Here is a 22,324-nt window from a genome sequence, read left to right as displayed (position 1 = left end):
GGGATTCTCTCATTCTTCTCTCTCATTGTCATAATTACAGTGTGTAAACGTGTTACTACAAAGTATTTTGGTAAAAAGGTAGAAAAACACGTTTTGGGTTATTTAGCTAAAATGATCAAATAAACTGAAAAAAGCCCTCCTTTGACAGTTTTCAGTCCAGCCTTTTTCAGCGGACATCTGAGAAGCTCCTGAAGGTTGACAGAGCTGATTTAAGTACCCCTATGGTTGTGTACAATTTAATAGTGCTGGTGGAAGAAGTGTTGAGAAATAAATGTTAAATAAATGTTTAAACCACTGACATTAACTTATGCATCAATGCATGAGCAGCAGGTTGTAGCTGGTTGGGGTAAATCTAATTACTTTATTGTTATATTATGTAATTTACAACAATGCATAATGTTTTATATGGAGTAAGTACAGTAGAGAAATAGTTGTAGAAATACTCAAAGTAATTGGTAACTTGGTTATACTGTACCTCTAAATTGGGTTTAAATATAGTGCTTGAGTAAATGTACTTAGTTCATTTCTACCACTGCATTTTAAAGGTTGTCTACAGCATTTCTGATATTGGTCTGTTAAAAAACATTTTTTTCTTTAAATCATCGGAGGCTTCATCTGGGATACTGACCGACGTCCGGGGTCGGACTCCAACGTCAGTTGTCACCGGCGGGCATCGGGCAGGATTTGGCATTAAGTAAGTTAAAGACCTTAAAGAAAGGTCAATATAAAGAGGTGAATATTTAGAAATCAGCCTTCATTATTTGGGCCACTTAATAATTGATGGTTGAAAGTATATTAACCGTTTTAACGTGGAAAGGGTTTTTACATAGATGTCCACGTCAGGTTAATTTATGCCAACGTCTTGTGACATTTAGCGTACGTTACTAGCTTAACGTTAACGTCGCTCGTTCCTCAACATAAAGTCGCGAGCTAACTTTTGTAGCTAAAGTTAATTTACTCACTACTGACATCTCGAAGGTATAAATGAATTGTTTAATATCAACACCGTATGTTAAGTTTATTGAAGCTATCTTGGGCAACAATTTATGTTACGTTCAAAGACAAAAAACATTTAATAAAACAGCCCACGACACGTTTAACTTTAGCTAGTTGATGTCGGTTAACACGTATGTGGCCTGTAATGGTGGAAAGCTGAGACAAGCAGTGAAATATTCAGATCCTTCAGTAAAACTACCAATAACGTTACAGTAATGTAAAAATACTCAATTACAAGTAAAAGTCCTACTAGCAGCAAAATGTAGTTTAAGTATTGCAGTAAAACTAGTGGTTTGGTCCCTCTGGCTGATATATTATTATATAGGACATCATTAGATTATTAATACTTACACATTAGTGTGTAAGCAGCATCTTACTGTTTTCTGCTGGAGGTGAAGCCAGTTTGAACTACTTCATATACAGTTAGATAGTTTAGTCCATAGATTCCCAACCAAGGGGTCGGGCCCCTCCAAAGGGTTAGGACCAGATAAATCTGTGGAGTCATGAGATGATTAATGGGAGAGGAAAGAAGAAAAAACAAAGTTCTGATACACAAATCTGTTTTCTGTTTTTGAACTTTTTCTCAAACCTTTGATTTTTGGTGAAATATTGGATCATTTGAATATTTATTGAAATGAAACCATGTGTGAAGTTTGGAGGGAAAAATCACTATTTGGTGGAGCTGCTAACAACTCATAGACATCTGAAATGTGACCCCGACTACACACTGCTTTTTATAAGATATCATAAGCACAAAAGGACATCTGAAAAATAACTAAAGCTGTCAAATAAATGTAGTGGAGTAGAAAGTACAATATTTACCTCTGAAATGTAGTGGAGTGGAAGTATAAAGTAGCATCAAATGGACATACTCAAGTAAAGTACAAGTACCTCAAAATTGTACTTAAGTATAGTACTTAAGTAAATATTATTAGTTACTTTCCACTCCTTGAGACAAATAAAACATTTTTCTGATCTCCATCCCATCTCTAGGATGTCATCCTTTTCCTCAGCTTGTAAAACCATCCATGTACCACCTTCAACCTCCTCCAGAGAACATCCCTATGACTCTGCTGGGGTGATTTTGAGCCAAGGTGGATGTTTGACATACGATCAGGGCCAGATGATGGGAACTGAGCTTGGTCTGATGGGGATGACAGAGGTTGAATATACACACCTTCAGCACCTTATCCAAGCCCAGATGGAGGCACAAGCTCCTCCAGACAGTCCAGATGTCAGATCTTACCCTGCTGCAGTGATGGCTAAAGATGCCACGGTGATTTCTCCGGTTCCAACCACTCAAGCTATTGACCTCTCAACTTCGACAGAGGAACACTGTCTGGTGATGCCAGGTGAAAAAACACCAACGTCTTATGGAGAGGTCCCAGGTTTTGTGCTGGCCAGAATCAGAGGAGAAAACAGTCTGACTGACTCACCCACCAACAGCAGCACATCTTCGCAGAAGCGATCCAGATCGGCTGCTAGAGTTTGCTTGGAGAAAAGGTTCAACTCCATGTCTGCTGACACGCCAAGGCAGCAAGATATTCAGTCAGCAGTTCTTAGCAAGTAGGTTTCACTAGTAAAATGTATTGCTGTTTGTTGCTAACGCTGAAGTCACTCGTTTTTATGGAATGTGAAAAATCTCTGTTGTGTTTCAGTTTTTTGACGATGTTTCAGCAGTCTGCGGAGGCTCAAGAGGCAGTCATACATCCTCAAATGCAGAAGTGGATGAAAACTGACCGAGCAAATCCTTTTGAGGTTACCAGCCCATATGTCGGGGGTGTATATAACCCAGTGACCATGTGTGGCCAAGTATGGTGAAAAAAAAGTCATGCGTTTTATTACAGCTTTATAGCATAATTCAATGTTTAATCTTTCTTTCTTGTGTTTTAATTTCAGGTGATTGGCCATATTCCTCACATGCTTGAACCAAACAAGCAGCAGGGTTTAATCATCCCCAAGAGTTTTTCATTTAATTTCTGCCCAGAGAGGATTGTTACAAAACCTCACTTTACCAGAAGCAGTAACACAACAGAAGAGCAGCAGTCGGTGAACATAGAAAGTAATAATCAGTATCTTATTTCAAAAGTTTATTGTCTGCTGTACTACTATGCAAATACATGCATATGTTTGTGTCTAACTTAGTCTTATTTTGTACACTCTCATGTTTTTCACAGATGATTTGGCAATATCTGCTGCCTCCAGGAAGCACGGTAGTGCCCACAGCTCTCGACCTGTGAAGGCTGCTAAGGCTGCCCCAGACTCAGCTGGAGGATCAGGGAGCAGCAGCGGGAAAACAGCACGATCATGTATGTCGCTTAGCCAGCGCAGGGAGAAACACAACAGTAAGGAGAGGGAACGCAGGTGAGCAGCCATTGTTCACAGCTGAAGGTGTTTCTGCACCCTCCACAGTTTGTGACATGCTCTTTTGAAATACTATTACTATAAATATTTATTGTCTCTCTGGGCCGTATATATTACCTCATGTAATATGTTGTTAGTTAAAGATTTTAAGTATGTGTGCCTTGCTCAACCATCACTACAGACTACACCATCTTTCACTCACTATGATCTATTCCCTACAAAATAAACACTTCTTATTTTAGTCTAGTGAGAAGTAAACTGAGATTCTATATGCTGTGGACATTTTTGTGCCATAGTGGGAATTTTGAGGGCATTACATTGGAGCTGAAATTATTAGCCGATTAATCGATCAACAGAATATGTATTGGCAACTATTTTTGATTAATCATTTAAGTCATTTTTTAAAGGCAAAAATACCAAACATTCCCCAGGCCCAGCTTAATTGTGTGTCTTTACTGTCTTATGTGATAGTAAATTGATCATTTTTGAGTACTGGAGTGTTGATCAGACAAAACAAACTATTTTAAGACACCAACTTGTGCAGTAGGAAATTGTAACAGCATTTCCACAGCATTTAATGACCAAACAATGAATTGATTAATTAAGAAAATAATCCACAGATAAACTGATAATGATGCAGTTGCAGCTGCATAGCTTAGACACAGAAAATGTCTGGTTTACTGTTTACTGACCCTTTAACCTTGGAGCTCTCTCTTTATACAATAAAAAGGACCAAATTGATCCCCCACCATGTACATTTTAAATCCTAGAGACCGTCTGTACTGCTTTAAACAGAGTTCATCATCTTTTGGGCCATGACCTAATATATATTTGCTTGATATGCAGACTTTGTTAGATATATGTTAAGTAAAAAATAAATTAAACCGGGTCAAAGAGATATGTCTGCTATGAATTGTTGAGACATGAGGCTATAGAACCTAAAGTCTCAGTCACAGGTCAGTAATGTTTGAGATGTCACTGTCAGAAAAACATCTGTATTGTCTTTACTGCTGTGCAGGAAGAGGATTCGTTTGTGTTGTGACGAGCTGAACATGCTGGTGCCATTCTGTGATTCGGACACAGACAAAGTCACCACCCTGCAGTGGACCACTACCTTCCTGAGATACATCAAAAAAACGTATGGCGACACCTTCAAAGAGGTACGTTTGTGTGGTCTCGAGTTGTGGAGTTAAAACATCCACTGATGTGAAACGTTAAGGTTTGATCATCCTGCTGCCGAATTATTTGTAACTAGCAACCTGCGGCTGGAAGATAAGAGCCTAATTATACTGCAGCACATTAAAACAAGCCCTGATATAGCCACCACATTATGCTGACAGTGTGCAACACCACCACCACCTGGAGTAAAGGAGAGGGGCAGCCTAGATAGGCACAAATTTACTATAGCAGCACTGGTATTATCTGTAATTAGCAATAATCTGATGTTCTCTCCTTTACAGGAGTTTCAGAGTGCGTTCACTGATAATAAAGGACTATTTCTTAAATCCAGCCCCTCTTCAGGCCAGGGCCCATTCCAGCGGGAGATGGACGAGTCACTGACCATTCCTCTTGCGGTAGAACAATGACCCCTTCACCATTTTATCGATTAGATCAGCCAGATATGGGAGCACATTTAATTTATTATTGAATTTAACCTTTGAGTAGCTGGGATCTCCCCAGACAGTCTGGCTGTGGGGGTTAGGTGGGTGTTGTTCTTACATTTTAAATGACAAAAAGTGTCCTTTAGAGGTGAGCTCTGCTTCTGACTACATTACAATGATTTAGACAGTGGGAACTTTTCAGTTCCACGCCATATGATGCTCAAACATGATTAGTTTTCTCCAGGAAGACAACACTATATCAGGCAAGTGTTTGAACTGCCATAAAAGGGCTTTTCATAAACTCATACATAGTTGTTTCCCTTTGAAAAACAGCTGATAGAAAAAAAATAGACTTCAGAGGCAGCTATCATACATTTAGAAAATGTTAAATATGTGTCTTATATGCTTCTTTCATATTTTGTTTACTACTTTGTTCATACACATTTTCTAAAAATACAGCATGTTGTTCAGTTTACTTGTCTACATACAAATTAGTCTTTATTCATATATTCCAATAGTTTGGTATGGAAGTGTTTCTACTTAATAAATTAATGGGATTACTTGACTTTCATAGTGTTAAGCATATTACTCTCAAACTGTTCATTTGATATGTAGAGAAGAGTGATGTTTTACTGAAAAGTGGCTTTATTTGTTCTTTCTTACAACATGTCGCTGTAGCATCTTACTGTACATACAACAGTCACCCACAAATAATAAATAGTATTTAAAGTCATGTATATTTAATAGTTACAGCACCGGTAGTACATAGTGGATGTGGTCATTGCAGATTTGAGAAAAAAAAAGAAGGAAAAAAACTGCACCTAAGATTCTTAAATTTATTTTACAATGTCTGATTTCTCCATCCACAAGTTTTATTTTGTTTTTGATTCTCAAGTTTAGATAATCAACTTCACATGTAATTAAAAAACAAAACAAAAAACAAGCTGTAAAAAAAGACTATCAAAAGTTGTTTTTTTGGATTAATCTACACAATTTCTGGGCACCTGGGTATTGGTTCTTTTTATTCCTTTTACAAAACATACACAGCTCCTTGACAGAGGCTTTTTACCTCTGGCTCCTATTTCCATATTTTACACTGTAAGCTCGTATGTTGAGGTAACACCTGTGATTTACATTAATGGGCTGTGATACATGCACATTCACTTCAGAGACAGTCACTGTTTTTAGAGATAATGGGGGCAGGGAAACAACATGTACAAAGTTTTTATACAAAAAGGACTCATCATTCATGTTTCCAGTTGTTTGTAAGTCAAGTCTTGTTATGTGATAGTATTTGGAGCAATGCAGTTGTTCTCTTGCACTCTTCCATGCCTCTGTCCACTTTATTTATGGATATCATCTTGATTTTTTTTTTTTGTCTCTCAGTTGTTCTGTTATTCATGTCACTCCTTGGATGTTCCTCTATTCCTCTCAAAATATCACACCTGTTGATGTTACTCTTCCCATCTTGTGATACATGTATTTAAATAAAGAGGACATTTTTGTGATCGCTCTCTTCTTTCATTCCTTCCTTTCCCTCACTTTTCATCCTTCCTCCATGGTCTGGATGGCGTCAGGTTGCAGGAAGTGATTTTAATGGTTTTTGGGGTTGGATGATTTCCCAGCGACTGATGCTCCCTGGCATGCTGATGTGTCACAGATTCCAGGAGTGCCCTGGTGCCCAGTCCTACCTACCCTGCCTGGCTCTCCAGGCTCACCTGGATCTCCTGGAGATCCATCACGCCCATCTTTGACAATTCCAGGTACTCCTGGCAGACCTGTGGACAGCATTACAGAGAATGAGCCAAAGACAAAGCACTGCTGTACTTGCAAGTGTTCTATAATATTTTTGATCAAATATTACACCTTGTTGAGGGACAGTTAATGTTAATGTTTCCAGTAGAAATTATACCACAATAGACTTTTCCCACACCTCACTTTTTTCACATTGTGTCATAGCAGGAAAAGCACAGATGTAACTAATAACATTAATTATGGCTCCATTTCATTTGTGACAGTTAACCATTTTTAGTGTCTGTCTGCCCTGGATTTGGTACACTTTAATGGAATCAAGCATTTATTGATTGTATTAGTTTTGTCTGCGTTTGACAGGTCATTTTGCCATAAAGAAAGTCTATTATGTACAGTGTAGTAACTAAAATTGAAAGGGAACAATCTTCTAGCTCCAATCAGCTCAAACTCCAATTAGAGTGTACTGTACAGGGGCCACATACCTGGGTATCCTTGGTCTCCAGTGGGCCCTTCAATGGCTTTGCCAACGGGTCCCTTATCACCTGCCTCACCAACATCACCTGTTGTGAAAACAGAAAAGTTAAATAGACAATTAGATGATGTCATTGATCAATTGATTTTGTGCTCCTACCAATAAATCAAAAGTTCTTATAATTATATATTATAATTAATTTTCATACCTCTGGGACCAGGATCTCCAAGCTCTCCTGGCAGGCCTCTGTACCCTGGTGGTCCACGGGAACCCGGATGCCCAATAGAGCCAGTAACTCCTGGCTTTCCTGGAGGTCCAGCACGTCCAGGACGGCCCACCATTCCAGGGGCCAGGGGTCTTCGTAGGTTAGCGGCCAGCTGTGCAATCTGATCTGGGTGATAGAAAACACCAAGAAGGTCAATTCCCAGATTACGTTTTATTCAGCACTGGAATGAATTATAGACACAGATTTGTTAAGATCTTCACCATCGATCATTGAGCCACACAGCTCTCTGATGTGCTGTTCGCTTGCCAGTTTACCCTGAAACACAAGTGAAGAAGACATTATTAAAGCAGAAGCTCATTCAGGTGTTTCGTTAGAAAACAGCAACATTTAATATGCTACCATTAATCACAAGCTGCTTACAGTTTTGTACATATATATAAAAAAAACACTCACGGGTACACCTGTCTTTCCTGGAATTCCAGGCAGACCTTGTTCCCCTTGGAAGCCCATTGGTCCTTCTTTTCCTGGGGCCCCTCTTGCTCCGAGCTCTCCTTGTGGACCTGTCACACCTTTAGGTCCCAGTTCACCCCGTTTCCCTGACTATAATAACAACAAACATTAAATGACACATTATATTCTGCAAAAATGAAGAAATCAATTTCTTCCAAACTGGAGCTAAAAACATCCATAAGCCTCTGATTTGATCGTTGACTAAACACCAACTAAGGAGCAAACTGGGTCTGTTGAGACGACGCGTGGGTGGATTCATATGGCGTCTTGTTGCTTGATAATTACTCCAACGAGCACAGCAAACAGTAAATGAGACTAAGAAAGTGAGACTCATCAGTGCTGTGTCTCTAATTACAAAAATTGTGCTGCAGCTTAATGTGACTCGTCTCTCCCTTGTGGCGATAGTGGTGAACTGGCCGATAAACCTAAAGCAGCAATACCTATCTTTAATTAATCCTATTAAACCTGGAATGTGAGGCAGAATCATGTGCAGTGACTGACAAGTGGCCAATAGCTCAGAGCTAGGCACCAGTTTTTAATGTTCAGTGAGACACAGAGGGAGTTTGGAACAAACTTGCACCGCTAATTACACCCACACGCATTTTGTGCTAAGAGACGGCCATCTAGTGTATGTAGGAAACTGGTTCAGAGGCTTTGAGTCCATGTAGAGGCATGAAACACTGCAAACATGTTGGGAGTACACACAAGTAACAAAATACACAAAATGTAAGTGAAAACATAGATGTAGCTCACCTCTCCCTTTTGTCCAACTGGTCCAAAATGACCCTGAAAATACGGACAAAAGTTTAGTTAAACATAAGTGAAAACTGCATGATTTTACATTACAGAATATTTTAAAAAATGAATGAAGAAAGCAAATTACTGCTAACAAACTAACGAGTCTCTAGGTTACAAATAGTTTTGATTTTGATTGGGGCATAGGAATGAAAGAAAATACTTACAGGTTCTCCGTTCTCTCCTGGTAAACCATCACTTCCTGCCACACCCTAAAGTTACAACATAACATCTGAATTATTTGATTAAATCTCACAACTCCAGGTTGGTTTTTGTTTGAAAAATGGTACCTGACTGAGAAAATTCTGTAATCTCTTGGACTGGTAAAACATTTTTAGCATCATAATTGAGGAAATAAAAAGAAACACACTAAGGCTGTTTTTCTTAGTTCTTGAGAAGTTGACACTTTTTTGGACATCGAGGATTTTCACCCAACAGCATAAAAAATATTTATTCTCTCTTATAACCTTCAAGCAGCTGGGTGAAGACTATCACAGTTCATATTTAAGCTTGACCAGCTTCAACTTTGATATAAATATATTTACCATGTCTCCTTTAGGTCCAGAAGCTCCAACTGGACCCTGTAGGTTTGAAAAAGGAGAGAGAGAGAGAATAAATGAGAGCCATATAGAGACATTTGTGGAATAAGGAAGGGGGATGAAGGGAAGTGAGGTGGGCTGGTTGAGGGGAACCAGGAGTGATATAAAGACTGTCTTTGTTCTGTCCTCAGATTCTGAACAGGAGGCCACTTTGTGTCTGAGCTCTCTGCTGGCTGCAGTTTAAGTTTATACCACTAAGGCTGAGGTGGGATGACCTGGATGTTGACATACTCGCCCATGAACACAGCTGGATGGTTACATATCGCTACTGTGTCTGTAAGGGGTGGCCCTTAAAGGAGGTTTTGAGTTTTTGGGTGGTTTTTACTGTACCTGTTTTTTGATAATATTAGTCTATGTCAGGTCATCAGCTCATCACATTCTGTTCAGTGGTGTAGTGGTTGTGTATGAACTGTATATATCATGGATTCAGTGTATATCATTACACTGAATGATGTTAAGCCTTGGGACACATTACATATTATCATAAATGTCAAACTCACCCTGTCTCCAAACTCCCCACGGATTCCTGTTGGACCTGGAAGACCTGGGTCCCCCAAGGCTCCTTTTACACCCTGCAGCACATGACAAACACAGCCAGTAAGTTATCTGATAATAATAAAATTTAAAAAAAACTGATGATGATTGGTGTTGTCATGCAACTGACCTGGAAGCCTTTCACTCCCTGAGGTCCAATGTTGCCTGCTGGTCCAATAGCTCCCTGTTGGAAACAGACATTATCATGTGATCTTATTAGAGTACAACAGAAAAACAATCTGGATATTAATGATGTTTTTTTCTTGCAGTATAAGAACGGACTACATGGACATGATGGTTATGTGAGGCATGATTCATTATGCAGTGCAGTGTGTGATAGTAGTGTGTTAATTCCTATGCTGGTCTAAGAAATGCTTTGAAAGTAAATCTGTCCAGCTTTAGAGCTGCTATTTTATCTTTTTTTTCTCGCTGCGGGGTCTGCTGTCAAAAACAAAGACCCCTCTGTTTATTATTTCCTCCTTTATGAATACCTGCTCTCACCACTGGACATCCATTTCACCTTAGTGAGCCACTGAATCAGCAGCAATACTCTTATTACTTCTGTAGCAAAATATCATAAACTTTGAAGGGCAGTAATTTGTTGTCCTGCTATTCCAGTTTTATCTTGATGTGAGCATATTCATGCTGTATGCTGCTATGAATTGTGGTCTTTTAAGATATTTTCCATCAATGCCATTCCTTTTTCAGTCATTATTTCTTCAAATATTCACACTGGTTATTAGAGCAGTATACATTCTGTAAAAAATGGTTAAATTAAACAGACGGCCATCTGTGCAGCAAGGAGTCTAATCATTTGGCTTGTAAATGGGGCAGAGATTATTTTTAAATGTCGTGTGTAATAGATGCTTTTGATGTTTTTATAGCTAAACTAGCAGTGCAGCGATTTGACAGCAGATAATATTCACATCACCATAGATGACAGTTGTAATCACTAACTCACAGCTACTCCTCTGGGTCCTGCTATCCCCCTCTCTCCTGGGATGCCAATGTCACCCTGATGGAGCAGACGAAAGATGTGGAAAGTTTAGAGACCAGATGCAACATTGTTAAAGTTCCATGTTGGGTTAAGTGACCCAGTGATACCACAAAAGCCCATCAGATACATACAGGAATACCTGGCTCTCCAGAGGGTCCCGTCTCTCCAGCTTTCCCTGGATCACCCTATTGTAAGAGAAGATAACAGTTGTCCTACATGGTGCTAATTTTAGCTTTAAGGTTAAAGTGTGTTTCTGTTTTGTTGTAACACTCACGACTTCTCCTTTGGATCCCTTTGCGCCACTCTTTCCTTGTAGACCCTGGAACAGAAAATACAAAACAATGATCACTGACAGAGTACGTTTGGAGGCGTTTTGACTTACGACATTTTTATCTTTAAAGCAACTGAATTTTCCTATTCAGGAGTTGAACAAGGCAGTGGATTAGGATTGAGAAAATGAATGTGCAGAATGTTGCTGAGAGTGGGTATTATATTCAAACTGCTACTTAGAATGAAGAATCAAGATGGCGAGTGAACTAAACAAATTCCTTTACTATCAATTAGCCCAGGACACAGTCTAGTCTATTTCAAAATACTTACAGGAAGGCCGTTTGGTCCTTTCTCTCCAACTACTCCATGGCGCCCGGGATCACCCTATCAAAACAGAGACCACTGTGAGTGTGACATCAGTTTTGCTACGGCAGACAGAGAATGCAAGAAGAAAAGGTGCAACTTACCTTCTCGCCGTCCAATCCTGGTGTACCATCTTTGCCATCCCTGCCAGGAATACCCTGTGGAGGACATCAAATATGATCCTCATGGTTCTGAGTGGTGATATTAATAATGTATAATCTTTCTGATATGCACTTACAGGCTCCCCTTTGGGTCCTGCTCCACCGGGACCTCCTTTAGGACCAATTTTACCCTGTTCAAAGATAACAGACTCTCAGTTTTACATTTTTTATACTTGGTGAACTCATAGTCACAACTCAAAGTCTTTTACTTACAATTTCTCCTTTGGGACCTTTGAAGCCTTGTGGCCCCTTTTCTCCAGCATCACCCTGGAAAAATCAGATGAAACACAAACAGCTATTCATTGATGGGACCAGCCATTGATTCTAGCTGTAAATTACTACTAAATGTTGTAATTATTTCAAGTGTTTTACAAACAAAAAGAGACTCACTGTCTTTCCAATGATGCCAGCAATGCCAGGCTTTCCTCTGAATCCTGGCAGGCCCTAGAGACATACAAAGAGTATGAGGTCAAAGAAAACATACTGTTTGTACACAAATTTAAGTGTGTGAACTGTCAGTGATAAGAAGCTTGAACAAGGAAGTTGTGATAATGCTATTAAAGTTGCTTACTCTGTCTCCTACAGATCCCATTGGGCCCTGCAAACCTCTTAGACCACGTGGGCCCTGAAAAAGAGAGCATTGTGAGGGCACTTAAAAACATTAAAAAATGCTCTAAATATGTGATTATTCCTCAAAAATTGCCCAGGCACTAATGGACAACAGGTATAAAGTGACACAAAAACAGGAAAAATCTTCATGTAACTCACCTGCAGACCCACTGTACCAGGAATACCTGGTGGACCAGGTGGACCAGCATCACCCTAGAGACAAAACAGGACACTTAGTACATCAACAAAACACCAACTCACAGGAATACAAGCAGCTATACTCAATAAAACCAATTTTTGCACATAATAGGACAATTCTATCCTCATGTCACTGACATCCAAAGTATAGTATGTCTCATAATAAACTCACCTTCTCCCCATCTTTCCCAGGCTCTCCCTTTTCTCCTTTATGACCTGTGTGACCCTGCATGAGTAAAAATACACAGAAGTGATTACAGACATGAGTGTGGAGGGAAATGTATTGTGAGAGCGCAGCATGAGGTACATTGCAAGGACATATTGAGCAGCATATAATTCAAAACAAATCAAAAATAGAACTATGACAGAAGCTATATTTACCTTGAATCCTGGCATCCCAGGAGGACCAGAGGGACCAGGGGGGCAGATTGCAGGACACTGCAGAGGACAAGACACAAAGCTCTGAGCACTCTACAGTCTACGCAGAGGACACACATTAAGTTTACTGTCATTACGTTGCCCTCACAGATGCATTATTGAAAACTTACCAGAAGGTCACCGTTGAGATCATGAAGAGTACCGGGAAGACCCTGATAGAGCGAGGGATGACAGCACACAGCAAGAAATTAAGAGAAGTTTTATCAATGTTTTGTAATGCATCCTTGGTTCAGGTGTATTTACTTGCACTTGGTAGGGTGCTTCTGTGAATTTACAGACATTCAACAAGAAGTCCACTGGGTGGCAGTGGAAAAATATATGACTGTGTTGTACCAGCAGCACCACTTATCAAGTCTATAATGATGATTGCGCTTACTGGTGGTCCATCAGGGCCAGGAGGTCCGGGAAGTCCTGCAAGACCCTCAGCACCCTGATAAACAGACAGAGGAGATTAGTATCATCTTCAGCATCTCAGTTATGAAGCTACATTACTCCATCGACTTCGGATGTTTCCTGATCAGTCTCTCTCATCTGCAAAATCTAAGCTAGGTGAGGTCATCTGGTCGCAGTTACTAGAATCAGTTCTGGTTGTCCATGATGGTAACTTTCTCCAACCCAGAGTGACAGATAATTGGAATATTTAAAAGGTCATAAAAAGTACATTTTCAGTTGAGTGACCCTTTGCACTATAGCAACAGTAACCCTGACATTAGCTGAACGAATATCCTAACACTGACCCAAACTGTATTCTTTAATGTTAACCCGCCTTAAATCTGACCCAGACAATAAAATGTCTTCACACTTCTGTTGATGGTTTTGTAGCATCTGTGTGAACTTTAAAGTAATCATAAGCTGATTATGAGCACTGGACAATCCAAATAAAGTGTGACCCAGATGAAACACGAGGCCAGCCCACATACCGAACTGTCCTTCCTCTCCAGTGGTTATTCTTGTCCGCCCACCAGTACTATATAATATGGAAATTTAGGGCAATGTTGTACTGGTTGATTTCAGTAGAGCTATGAGTTAAAATCACAGCTTCATCTGTGAGATGTTCTGAGCTTTATAACTCATTCAGATCATTTATGGTTTCTGCTACAGATGCTTCTGTATGAATTTGATGATAAGTTGATAGAGTATTTTTTGGCCATCTGGATATTGAATTAAGGATAGAATAAAATATAATTATAAGAATTACTCTTGTATTCTTATTATATCTCATCCTGAATCAGTGGATGTGACGTCTTCATGATGACGACAGGAAGTCTAATTTGGGAGATCAGGCAGATACTCACCGCTGGACCCTGAGGTCCGACTCCGCCTGGCAACCCATTGGTTCCAGGTAACCCCTAGAAACAAAAGACATTGGGTGTGTGCAAGGCATCAGAGTACATTTTTAGATGTAGCATGCAATCTGGACAGCAACATACTGTAGTGTAACATGTACAAGCACACTCTCCCAGCATGTAAACAAACACTAGCAACAAGTAAAAATGATACAAATGCATCACTTTCGCCACCTTACTGCACATAACAAGAATATAAAAAAGACAGTGCTCTGTACTCACTGGAGCTCCTGGTCTCCCTCTGCCCTACGGAAGACACAGGAAGGCAAATTAAGTCACAAACACCAAGCGATGATTAGATTTACTCACAACATCAATATCCACCATGTGATGTATCACTGCATTAAATTCACTTTGAAAGTTTGTCACAGGTTGTTGCCGTGAGGTGGATATCCACTTTCCAGTCCAGTTATATCAGGGCTAACTATAATCTGAGTATTAGAGGGACAATATGTGCTGCTTTCAAAAGTGTCCTCATAATCTTTATGTTAGCTGAGGGCTTAGAGCTGAGTTATATCCCTGATTCTACAGGAGCAGAATTACACAACTTGATTGTCTTCATATGAAATTATCCAATGTGATCTGAAAAGGAATGACTTCCTTTGGTCCAGTGATAGATGTAGGGATAAGAATAACACAGAATAAGGAGTCTTTCTAGATGCTTTACAATGGTCAGTGAAGTGGTTACATATTAGAGGACTGGAGAACAGATTATATAAAGTAACTGCTGTGTGCCTGTGTATTGTTTTTTAGGTGCTATGTATGTATGTATTATGTGGGGCTACTTACAGGAGGTCCAGGTGGCCCAGCAGGTCCAGCATCACCCTGTAGAGAACCAGGCAAAATATCACAATCAGCATCTCAGACATCATTAAGCAGTGCAAAAGAAAATGTAAAATATGCTTATTCATGTAGGAACATAATAGAAATTATTTTTGGGGGTTGATACAAATTCTTTGGTATTCTATGGCATTTGGGATTCTTGATTTAAAGAGCATTGTGGTAAACTTTTACCAGAAAAACTCTTAAGTATCTCAACAATATGAAAATGGTGACAGTCTTAAAACATATACAATTATTGACGATTACAATTATCAGTTTAGGGTATACTACATTGAACATATTATGAACACATTAAAATGTTAAACTATTTACATCAGACTGTCATTCTGTGCATTTATCTTACTAACCACCCTTAAAATAAGCAAATAGTGTAAGGCTCAATGTATGAATTTGTATGTTTGTGCTGTTTGACATGACTGCTAGTCATATATCAGCTAGATACAGGAGAGTTGTTGCTATATATGACTTCATTTTATATTATATATATAGAATTATATTATACCATTAATACATTAAAAAGGGTTAGAACAGTAAAAAAAAGTTGTCAATGTTTCCTCTCACCATCTACTGATGATGATTAATAAACATAAAAATACCACAATATCAGTATTGAAAAATAATAGATATGTAAAAATCTGGACATGATTATTTTGCTGTAGGTCATGTGAAAGATCACAATTGTTTTGCAACTAATCATTAGAGATACTTGGAGAAGAAAATATCAGATGGCAATTATTGTGATTGATTAATATGATCATTTCTCAAAATCAATGACCCTCATTGCATGTGTAGTGATGATTATCTGTACCAGAAGTAATGTACAGTAAATACTTTGCACTGTTTGCTGTGGAGGACACAATAACAAGTATATTTTATTACTTTTGATACTTCTTCTTTCTTTGTTGATGCCTTCTTTGTTTACATCTATTATTTCTGTCATTAAAAAATCACTTTTACACAGTTGTTCCACAAATACGTGATGAAATTGTGGTTTTCTGTGTCGCCCCTTCTCCTTTCCTTTCTAATGCCCCCCCACCCCGGCCAGCCCCCTTGTGATCATCTCATCTCCTCTCCTGTAACTCTTTGTTTACCCCCCTCACAGCTGTATTTGTGTTGTCTGAGAGGTGAGAGGGCAAAAGACTCTAAATAAGCAGGCCTAACATAGCGATGTTACACTTACTCATTGCATTCCTCAGTGTGCAAACCAGACGCCAGGCTATGCTAGCACACAAATCACAAACAGACAGATGTGAGCTGGCTGAGAATGGTTCAATAACTTATAATTATAACACTAAGATGTGCTTAAACTTGGCACAGCACAATCAATGTGGTGTTGTTAAAAGTCATCATTACTGTTGTGTTGAACACAGATGAGGCAGAGCGGATTAAAGTATGTCTATTAGCTCCTGCTCTGCCTCAAACTGCACCAGTTTGATCCTGTTTGTCTATGCATGACTATTCAGCACAAATCTCAGGTTTGTGAGCCAGCTATAACAGTGCAGTAATCTGAGTAATTAGGGACATTGGTTGACGCAAGCTTCCTCATTAGGTTGGCAAATTAGTTGAATTGCCTGGGGGTTTATCTGTCTTGACAGTGGATTTGCAGCCTTACAGCCTCAATCTTTACTACTGGTTCTTTCCTATCTTGTGTAAAAATGTGGCAAGTCAGTCCTGAGGACATATGACACTGCACATATGCAGCACTTGTGTGATGTCACATGTGTTGTGATTCTGTCCTTCGTGTATCTCTAAAAGGATAATACCTGTTTCCTTCAGCATCAGGGCAACAGATCATCATTCCCTACAGTCCCACAGATTTGTGGGAAACAGTGTGCATTCCGGGCCGGATTAGGGAAGCAGCAGAAATAAATCCAATTCTGATCCCTCATTAAAAATATTCCCACCAAGAGGCTGAGCCAGCTTGACAAATTTAGGCTGACAGAGGAAACACAGGCCTCGTCCCTGTTAGACCCTCCTGAAGATCTTCATACTACAGCACCCAATCAAAATGAAGTCATATAACTCAGCTCGGTGCATCTTTAAGTGTATCCTCAGCATCCCGGCATGATCAGTAGACTAAGACACACTTACTGCCTCCCCTGCGGGTCCATCCTTCCCAGCAGGACCATCAGGACCTGTCAAACCCTGAAGAGAAAGTTGTACATCATTGCGTCATGTTCTGCTGTTTACACATTGTCAGTCATCTATCATTTCAGTTTCATAGACAAAACTACATTCTGTTTAGGTGTCGATTCCTGACATTCCTGAGGGGGTGTATTGATGTTAGTGTAAGAACTGTCTGTGTGACACTTACGTCCACCCCTGGAAGTCCTGGCAGGCCTGGTTTTCCAAGTCCTCCTGGTATTCCTGCTTTCCCTTTAGGACCCTACACAGACAGAGATTTATGAGCGCAGAAGAAGTCAGTTATCTAGTTGACTGAGCAATTGATTGATACTTCTTTTATCTGAACACCATGAGTTTACATACATTAACAGCAAGATTATTGGGGGGAGTTTTTAGAGGGTGCAATATACTGTGAAGATTTTAAAGCCCTTTGAGATAAATTTGTGATTTTGGGGTATGTAAGGGATTCTAAGGAAAAATATTAGGGAGGGAAAGGGGGGTGGGGGAGAGAAAAGGGGGAGATTGTCGTTTACTTTTGGCTGAATTTATAGTGGTCTGACTTTTTGGGGGAGAGCAGGGGAGGGTCTTCTATCTTTTCCATCCTAAATATGCATTTTATTTCAGCCTTCCTTTGCAATATAGTTAATACTTACACGAATTGTTATGTCAAAAGGACAACTTGCACTTTCACTATGATTTATGCAGAGGACAGTTCTGTCTCTGTATTAGGGTATATGTATACATTTGTGGCGAAATTGACACGTTTTATTGATATGTTAAGGTTTGAATTGGGGTTCACGATTAAACAAGTTGTACAAATTTGACACTGTTTGACACCATTTTGACATGTTGGGGGGAGAGTATTGCAATTTTTTTCTAAGTCAAGAGAAGAGTTTAAAGAAAACATTAATAACACTGGGAGTGACCTTTACGCTTTCTAAAGTAGAACATAAAGTTAATCCCCCCTCATCACCACAATAATTTTAAGTCCCTAAATAAAATTGACTTTTTCAAATACTTACTGCTTTCCCTTGTAGTCCAGCAGGTCCAGGTTTGCCCTGTTAATAAGAAAGAAAAAATACATAACATAGCCAGATAAAAACATTTTATTCAGTTTTAGTTTGTTTGTTGCACATCTTGAATGCTTCAGACTAATTTAGGATCATACAAATGAAGCTCTTTAAAATGTGGCCTCCACAGTAGCTCAAAGACTTCAAGAGTCAACAGTGTTTGATTGTGGAGAAAGATTCAAACAGCCGAAATATTAATGTGACTGCAGCAGTGAGTCTGTGGTCTGCTCCAGTGTATAGGATATAATGTTTAGCTTCTGCAGCGACTGGGGAAGAACAAACACAACTGAAATGACCTGACGCCGACTGGTCACATGATAAAAGCCTCAGTTTGGTTTGGACAGGGGGGGCTGAAAGTGCAGGAAGGAGGTGTGAGGTGAAACTCTAGATGGTCTCACAGGGTTGGGGAATGTATGAATGGACCCTCTGTGTGCCTTCCTTTACTGGAGTCACAAAAATATCCACAAATAAAATACTCTGAGATTCCCTGACATGGATACATAACATTCACCATTTTTTTTTCCTTTTCAATCATTATTTTATGTAACAGCAAGAGGAACACAAATCAAAGACATAAACATGCAGGAAGAGTTTTTGTTTTGATTTTGCTATCCCATAATCCAATTTCCCCCTCTAACTTGTGAAAATACGGTTTTACATCATGTTTTTACTCATATTTTCACTGTGACATTATATCCTTTAAGCCAGCATAACCCCATAAACAGTAAAGACTCTGGGAACTGGAATTAAAGTGAATTGTTTTTGTATTGTTCACATTTCTATCTGACAAGATTCAATGATCCAGACATTTCAGGCTGATTAAGATTAAATAGATTAAATTAAAGACATTAAAGAGATAAAAGCCATTTACATTTAACATTTTGAGGGGTTTAAAGGCAAACATAAATGACTGGACAGTTTTTCAACACTCTTCCACCCACAGAACTCCATTTGGTAGATACATGCCTAAACCCTGCCTACCTGACAACCATGATTATTATTTAATATTTGTAGGCGGGGCTGTGGGTGGGGTCAATGTGATCAAAACTAATATCTAGAAACATTTTAGCCACATTTATGCACAAAGAAAACACTAAAGGAAGGAGTGGGAATACAGTACAATTTTGAAATACAGCATGAAAAAAACGTAAAGCCGCAGAGCTGGCTAGTAAATAAAATATCAGTATATGGTCCGGGCACATATTTTAAAATGATATTGACATTTTGACAACCCCATTTTTCTTAAAAGAGGATGAAAACTTGCAGAAAGAAACCCAACATTGATGGGAGCTAATATTTTTTTTCTTATCTCCTTATTGGAGTTGACTTTTAAATCTAAAAGATGAGAAAGTTACAGACACATTGGTTTCCAGTTCACAAACTCTTGGAGTCTGCTCAACTCACATCAGTGCCATCCCTTCCTGGTTCCCCTGGGGGTCCTGGTGGCCCAGACGATCCTCTGGGGCCTGGCCTCTGCAATACAAAATTCATCAGAAAACAATTTCACAATGTAACATTAAGCAGGCAGTTACAGTTCATTTGATGCAAACATCACAAGCAGAGAGGTGGTTTGATATGAAATGAATAAAACACAAAGTGATGTGATGATGAACTGGTATATTTTGGCATCACCGGTGTGAGAGTGAATAAGAAAATGAATTAAAAGTCTAATCCCTACAATATTATTAAAATGCAATAATTCAGCCTTATTCTGAAGATGTATCTAAACATACAGTATTCAGTACAACTGCAACACGGTGAAAACCATGATGCAAACAGGCGCGCGTAAAGACGCTTTAAATGTCCAATTACGCACAAAAGGAAGACTAGATTTATACGAAAACACAAATAAACAAGTGTTCATCCAAACAGAATAAACTAATTTCACTGAGGATTTTCTAAATGAGCTCCTCCGTTTGACTCAGTCGGGGAGCCTGAATGAACAGAGGTGGCATTGTGCGCTGTGGCACTGATCTGCAATCCGCGCATTCCACAGGTTCAAGGAAAACATAACCCCAACTTCATCAACTAGTGAGAGAAGCACAGCCACCTGCACACGATTAGGCTTATATGGTGGAGCAAAAAATAGGCCCACAGAACCAGAGACACATAATATCACTCAGATTCAATCAGTGATGATTGTGCAGGAAAATTTAATAACATTGGAGTGTGCAGCATAGATCAAAATATCGATATTCATCAAGTTTTAGTGTAGATGGCATGCAAGTAATCATCACCACAAAGGATGTGGCTATAAATAGGTGGATTATCAGGTCACATAAACTTCTAAATTAAGAATATGCATCTAGTGAAAGAGAAAGGATGGATGCAGCACTTGTTGAACCCTACCTGGGCTGAGGATGATGTCAAAAGCTGGCACAGTAAGAGCACCCAAAGAGCGGAGAACACCGCCATGTCTGACCCGCTCTCCCTCACAAACCCGAGTTTACGCGGAAAAAGGTCAAATCCCCGGTTCCCGGTCCTCGCTCACTCCCCCCCAGCGTCCGCAACGGTGCCTTCCTTCACCTCGCTGCGCAGAGCTCCCGAATGGCTTTCTCTTTGGTTCCAGATAAACCCGAGCCTCCAGTTGGAGGGGCTGAACTCAATCTGGCGCACTGTTCACAGGGGTGAGGGGGGTGAGGAGGAGTGGAACTGGTGAGGGAGGCAGAAAGCTGAGGGGGAAACCATTTCGGACACCAAGAAAGTGGGTTGAGCTAAAAATGTTAAAAAATATGTGGGGGTTTATGCTTTGACCAATTGGAAACTGACCTAAATCACAAATCCTTCATGTCTGCAAGGTAGAAAAAAGAGCTCTTCAAGGGTTCTTCAGTGGTACCACGTATAAATGCAATAATTTAAAGTTGCACTCCAGAAATGTAGGATTACACTTCCATATATTTAGGTGACTCTCACGAAACAGATTATAAAAAAAGGTCAAAATTGCAGCAGTGGAGGCCGAGATATCCTGACATTTAGTTACTGGTATGAATGAAGCTCCAAAAATGCTGGATCCCACGTTTCCCATAATGCAACTCAACATCTTCTCTTCATTACCTGGTAAATACCCTCATCATCAAAGTTCTTGCCCCCACTTTGTAACGCAGGCTGTTAGAAACCGATGCTGAAATAACCACTGATGACATCACTGCGACATCTTCAGGGTCATTTTCTAAACTCCTCCAGAGCCGCAAAAGACATTATAGACGTGCAACTGTTCTCACAGGCCAAGTAGTTCTCTTCAAGACGAGTAAAACTGACCTCAATGTGTAAAATCAGTGGCGCTCACCTTTAACTGATCAAGTTTTAATTTGCATGGCATTTTCAAAATCTGCATCAGTAAATTACCTTAAATTACCAAACAGCACCACACTGACTTCTTCAGTCTAATCTGACATTGTATTTTACAGGTTCCTTAATGCATCATGAACCTTCAAGACCATTTTTGCAGCAGTGTAGAGTGGGATTTGGAGTATGGCTGCATTTCAAGTTTGGTAGTGATGCTTACATCAATACTGCGAAAGTGGGGCACAATAACTGCAAATATCCTGACCAGAAAAATCTGCATAATATAGGAATAGCAGATATTATTACCACCTCTTACCTTCATAGTCAAAATGGAGACCAATAACAGCCCAGAAATATCCACATCTTCTGTCATGGAAGACGAGTATTTCTGAGCATTACTTGATCTGAACTGAAAAAGAGCCAAAAATGTGTTAAACATTTTAATTGTATTATTCCAAACAGGGAAAGGGTAGATCCAGTAGATATAGTAGATCTAGTGATTGAGTCCGGCATGGACAACGTAATGACAAACAGCAAGCTCAGACTCCCAATGGTATATTTTGCAACTGTTCCTTATTCTTAACAGATAAACCCTCGACCCCACACTGATCCTGAGGCCTCAACAATATCTTTTGTGAGTCACTTCACTGAGGCTTGGTTTATTTGCTGAAATTTTTTTAAAAAAGACTGATATTTCTGAGTATATTGTATGCTGCTGCAATAGGAAATCCAAGAAGAGTCTCAAGAATAGGAAGAAAAGCTGAAATCTAC

The 22,324-nt window shown here is 39.5% G+C and overlaps 2 protein-coding genes across 2 annotated transcripts; one reads left to right on the top strand and one right to left on the bottom strand.

Moving 5' to 3' along the window:
• The first annotated feature begins 462 nt into the window (after nucleotides 1-462).
• Nucleotides 463-6,469, top strand: LOC122982757 (transcription factor-like 5 protein). The gene is made up of 7 exons (XM_044352310.1): nucleotides 463-694; nucleotides 1,990-2,562; nucleotides 2,655-2,808; nucleotides 2,896-3,058; nucleotides 3,174-3,360; nucleotides 4,379-4,520; nucleotides 4,821-6,469. The coding sequence occupies exons 1-7, from the start codon at nucleotides 510-512 to the stop codon at nucleotides 4,944-4,946; spliced, it is 1,530 nt and encodes a 509-aa protein (XP_044208245.1). The 5' UTR covers nucleotides 463-509; the 3' UTR covers nucleotides 4,947-6,469.
• Nucleotides 6,267-20,985, bottom strand: col9a3 (collagen, type IX, alpha 3). Its single transcript, XM_044352302.1, has 32 exons — nucleotides 20,618-20,985; nucleotides 19,673-19,741; nucleotides 18,221-18,256; nucleotides 17,389-17,460; nucleotides 17,166-17,219; nucleotides 15,021-15,056; nucleotides 14,454-14,477; nucleotides 14,181-14,234; nucleotides 13,262-13,315; nucleotides 12,996-13,037; nucleotides 12,829-12,885; nucleotides 12,620-12,673; nucleotides 12,409-12,462; nucleotides 12,212-12,265; nucleotides 12,031-12,084; nucleotides 11,854-11,907; nucleotides 11,718-11,771; nucleotides 11,584-11,637; nucleotides 11,447-11,500; nucleotides 11,121-11,165; nucleotides 10,978-11,031; nucleotides 10,811-10,864; nucleotides 9,980-10,033; nucleotides 9,816-9,887; nucleotides 9,262-9,297; nucleotides 8,884-8,928; nucleotides 8,675-8,707; nucleotides 7,865-8,011; nucleotides 7,672-7,726; nucleotides 7,394-7,576; nucleotides 7,196-7,273; nucleotides 6,267-6,739 (listed from the first exon to the last, which is right to left on the bottom strand). The coding sequence occupies exons 1-32, from the start codon at nucleotides 20,681-20,683 to the stop codon at nucleotides 6,555-6,557; spliced, it is 2,037 nt and encodes a 678-aa protein (XP_044208237.1). The 5' UTR covers nucleotides 20,684-20,985; the 3' UTR covers nucleotides 6,267-6,554.
• Nucleotides 20,986-22,324: the final 1,339 nt, after the last annotated feature.

The sequence above is a fragment of the Thunnus albacares genome, chromosome 5 (assembly GCF_914725855.1).
Source record: "Thunnus albacares chromosome 5, fThuAlb1.1, whole genome shotgun sequence".
In the NCBI taxonomy this organism is placed as follows: Eukaryota; Metazoa; Chordata; class Actinopteri; order Scombriformes; family Scombridae; genus Thunnus; species Thunnus albacares.
Note: the sequence above shows the minus strand (reverse complement) of the source record. Positions and strands in the feature narration are given on the sequence as shown.

Excerpts from the sequence above, each read along its gene's own strand:
- LOC122982757 (XM_044352310.1), top strand. The coding sequence starts at position 510 with ATGTACTTAGTTCATTTCTACCACTGCATTTTAAAGGTTGTCTACAGC. Across the intron at positions 2,809-2,895 it reads CAGTGACCATGTGTGGCCAA|GTGATTGGCCATATTCCTCA; the intron begins GTATGGTGAAAA and ends TTTTAATTTCAG. Across the intron at positions 4,521-4,820 it reads ATGGCGACACCTTCAAAGAG|GAGTTTCAGAGTGCGTTCAC; the intron begins GTACGTTTGTGT and ends TCTCCTTTACAG.
- col9a3 (XM_044352302.1), bottom strand. The coding sequence starts at position 20,683 with ATGGCGGTGTTCTCCGCTCTTTGGGTGCTCTTACTGTGCCAGCTTTTG. Across the intron at positions 7,577-7,671 it reads GTGTGGCTCAATGATCGATG|ATCAGATTGCACAGCTGGCC; the intron begins GTGAAGATCTTA and ends TCTATCACCCAG. Across the intron at positions 7,274-7,393 it reads TGGAGATCCTGGTCCCAGAG|GTGATGTTGGTGAGGCAGGT; the intron begins GTATGAAAATTA and ends TTTTCACAACAG.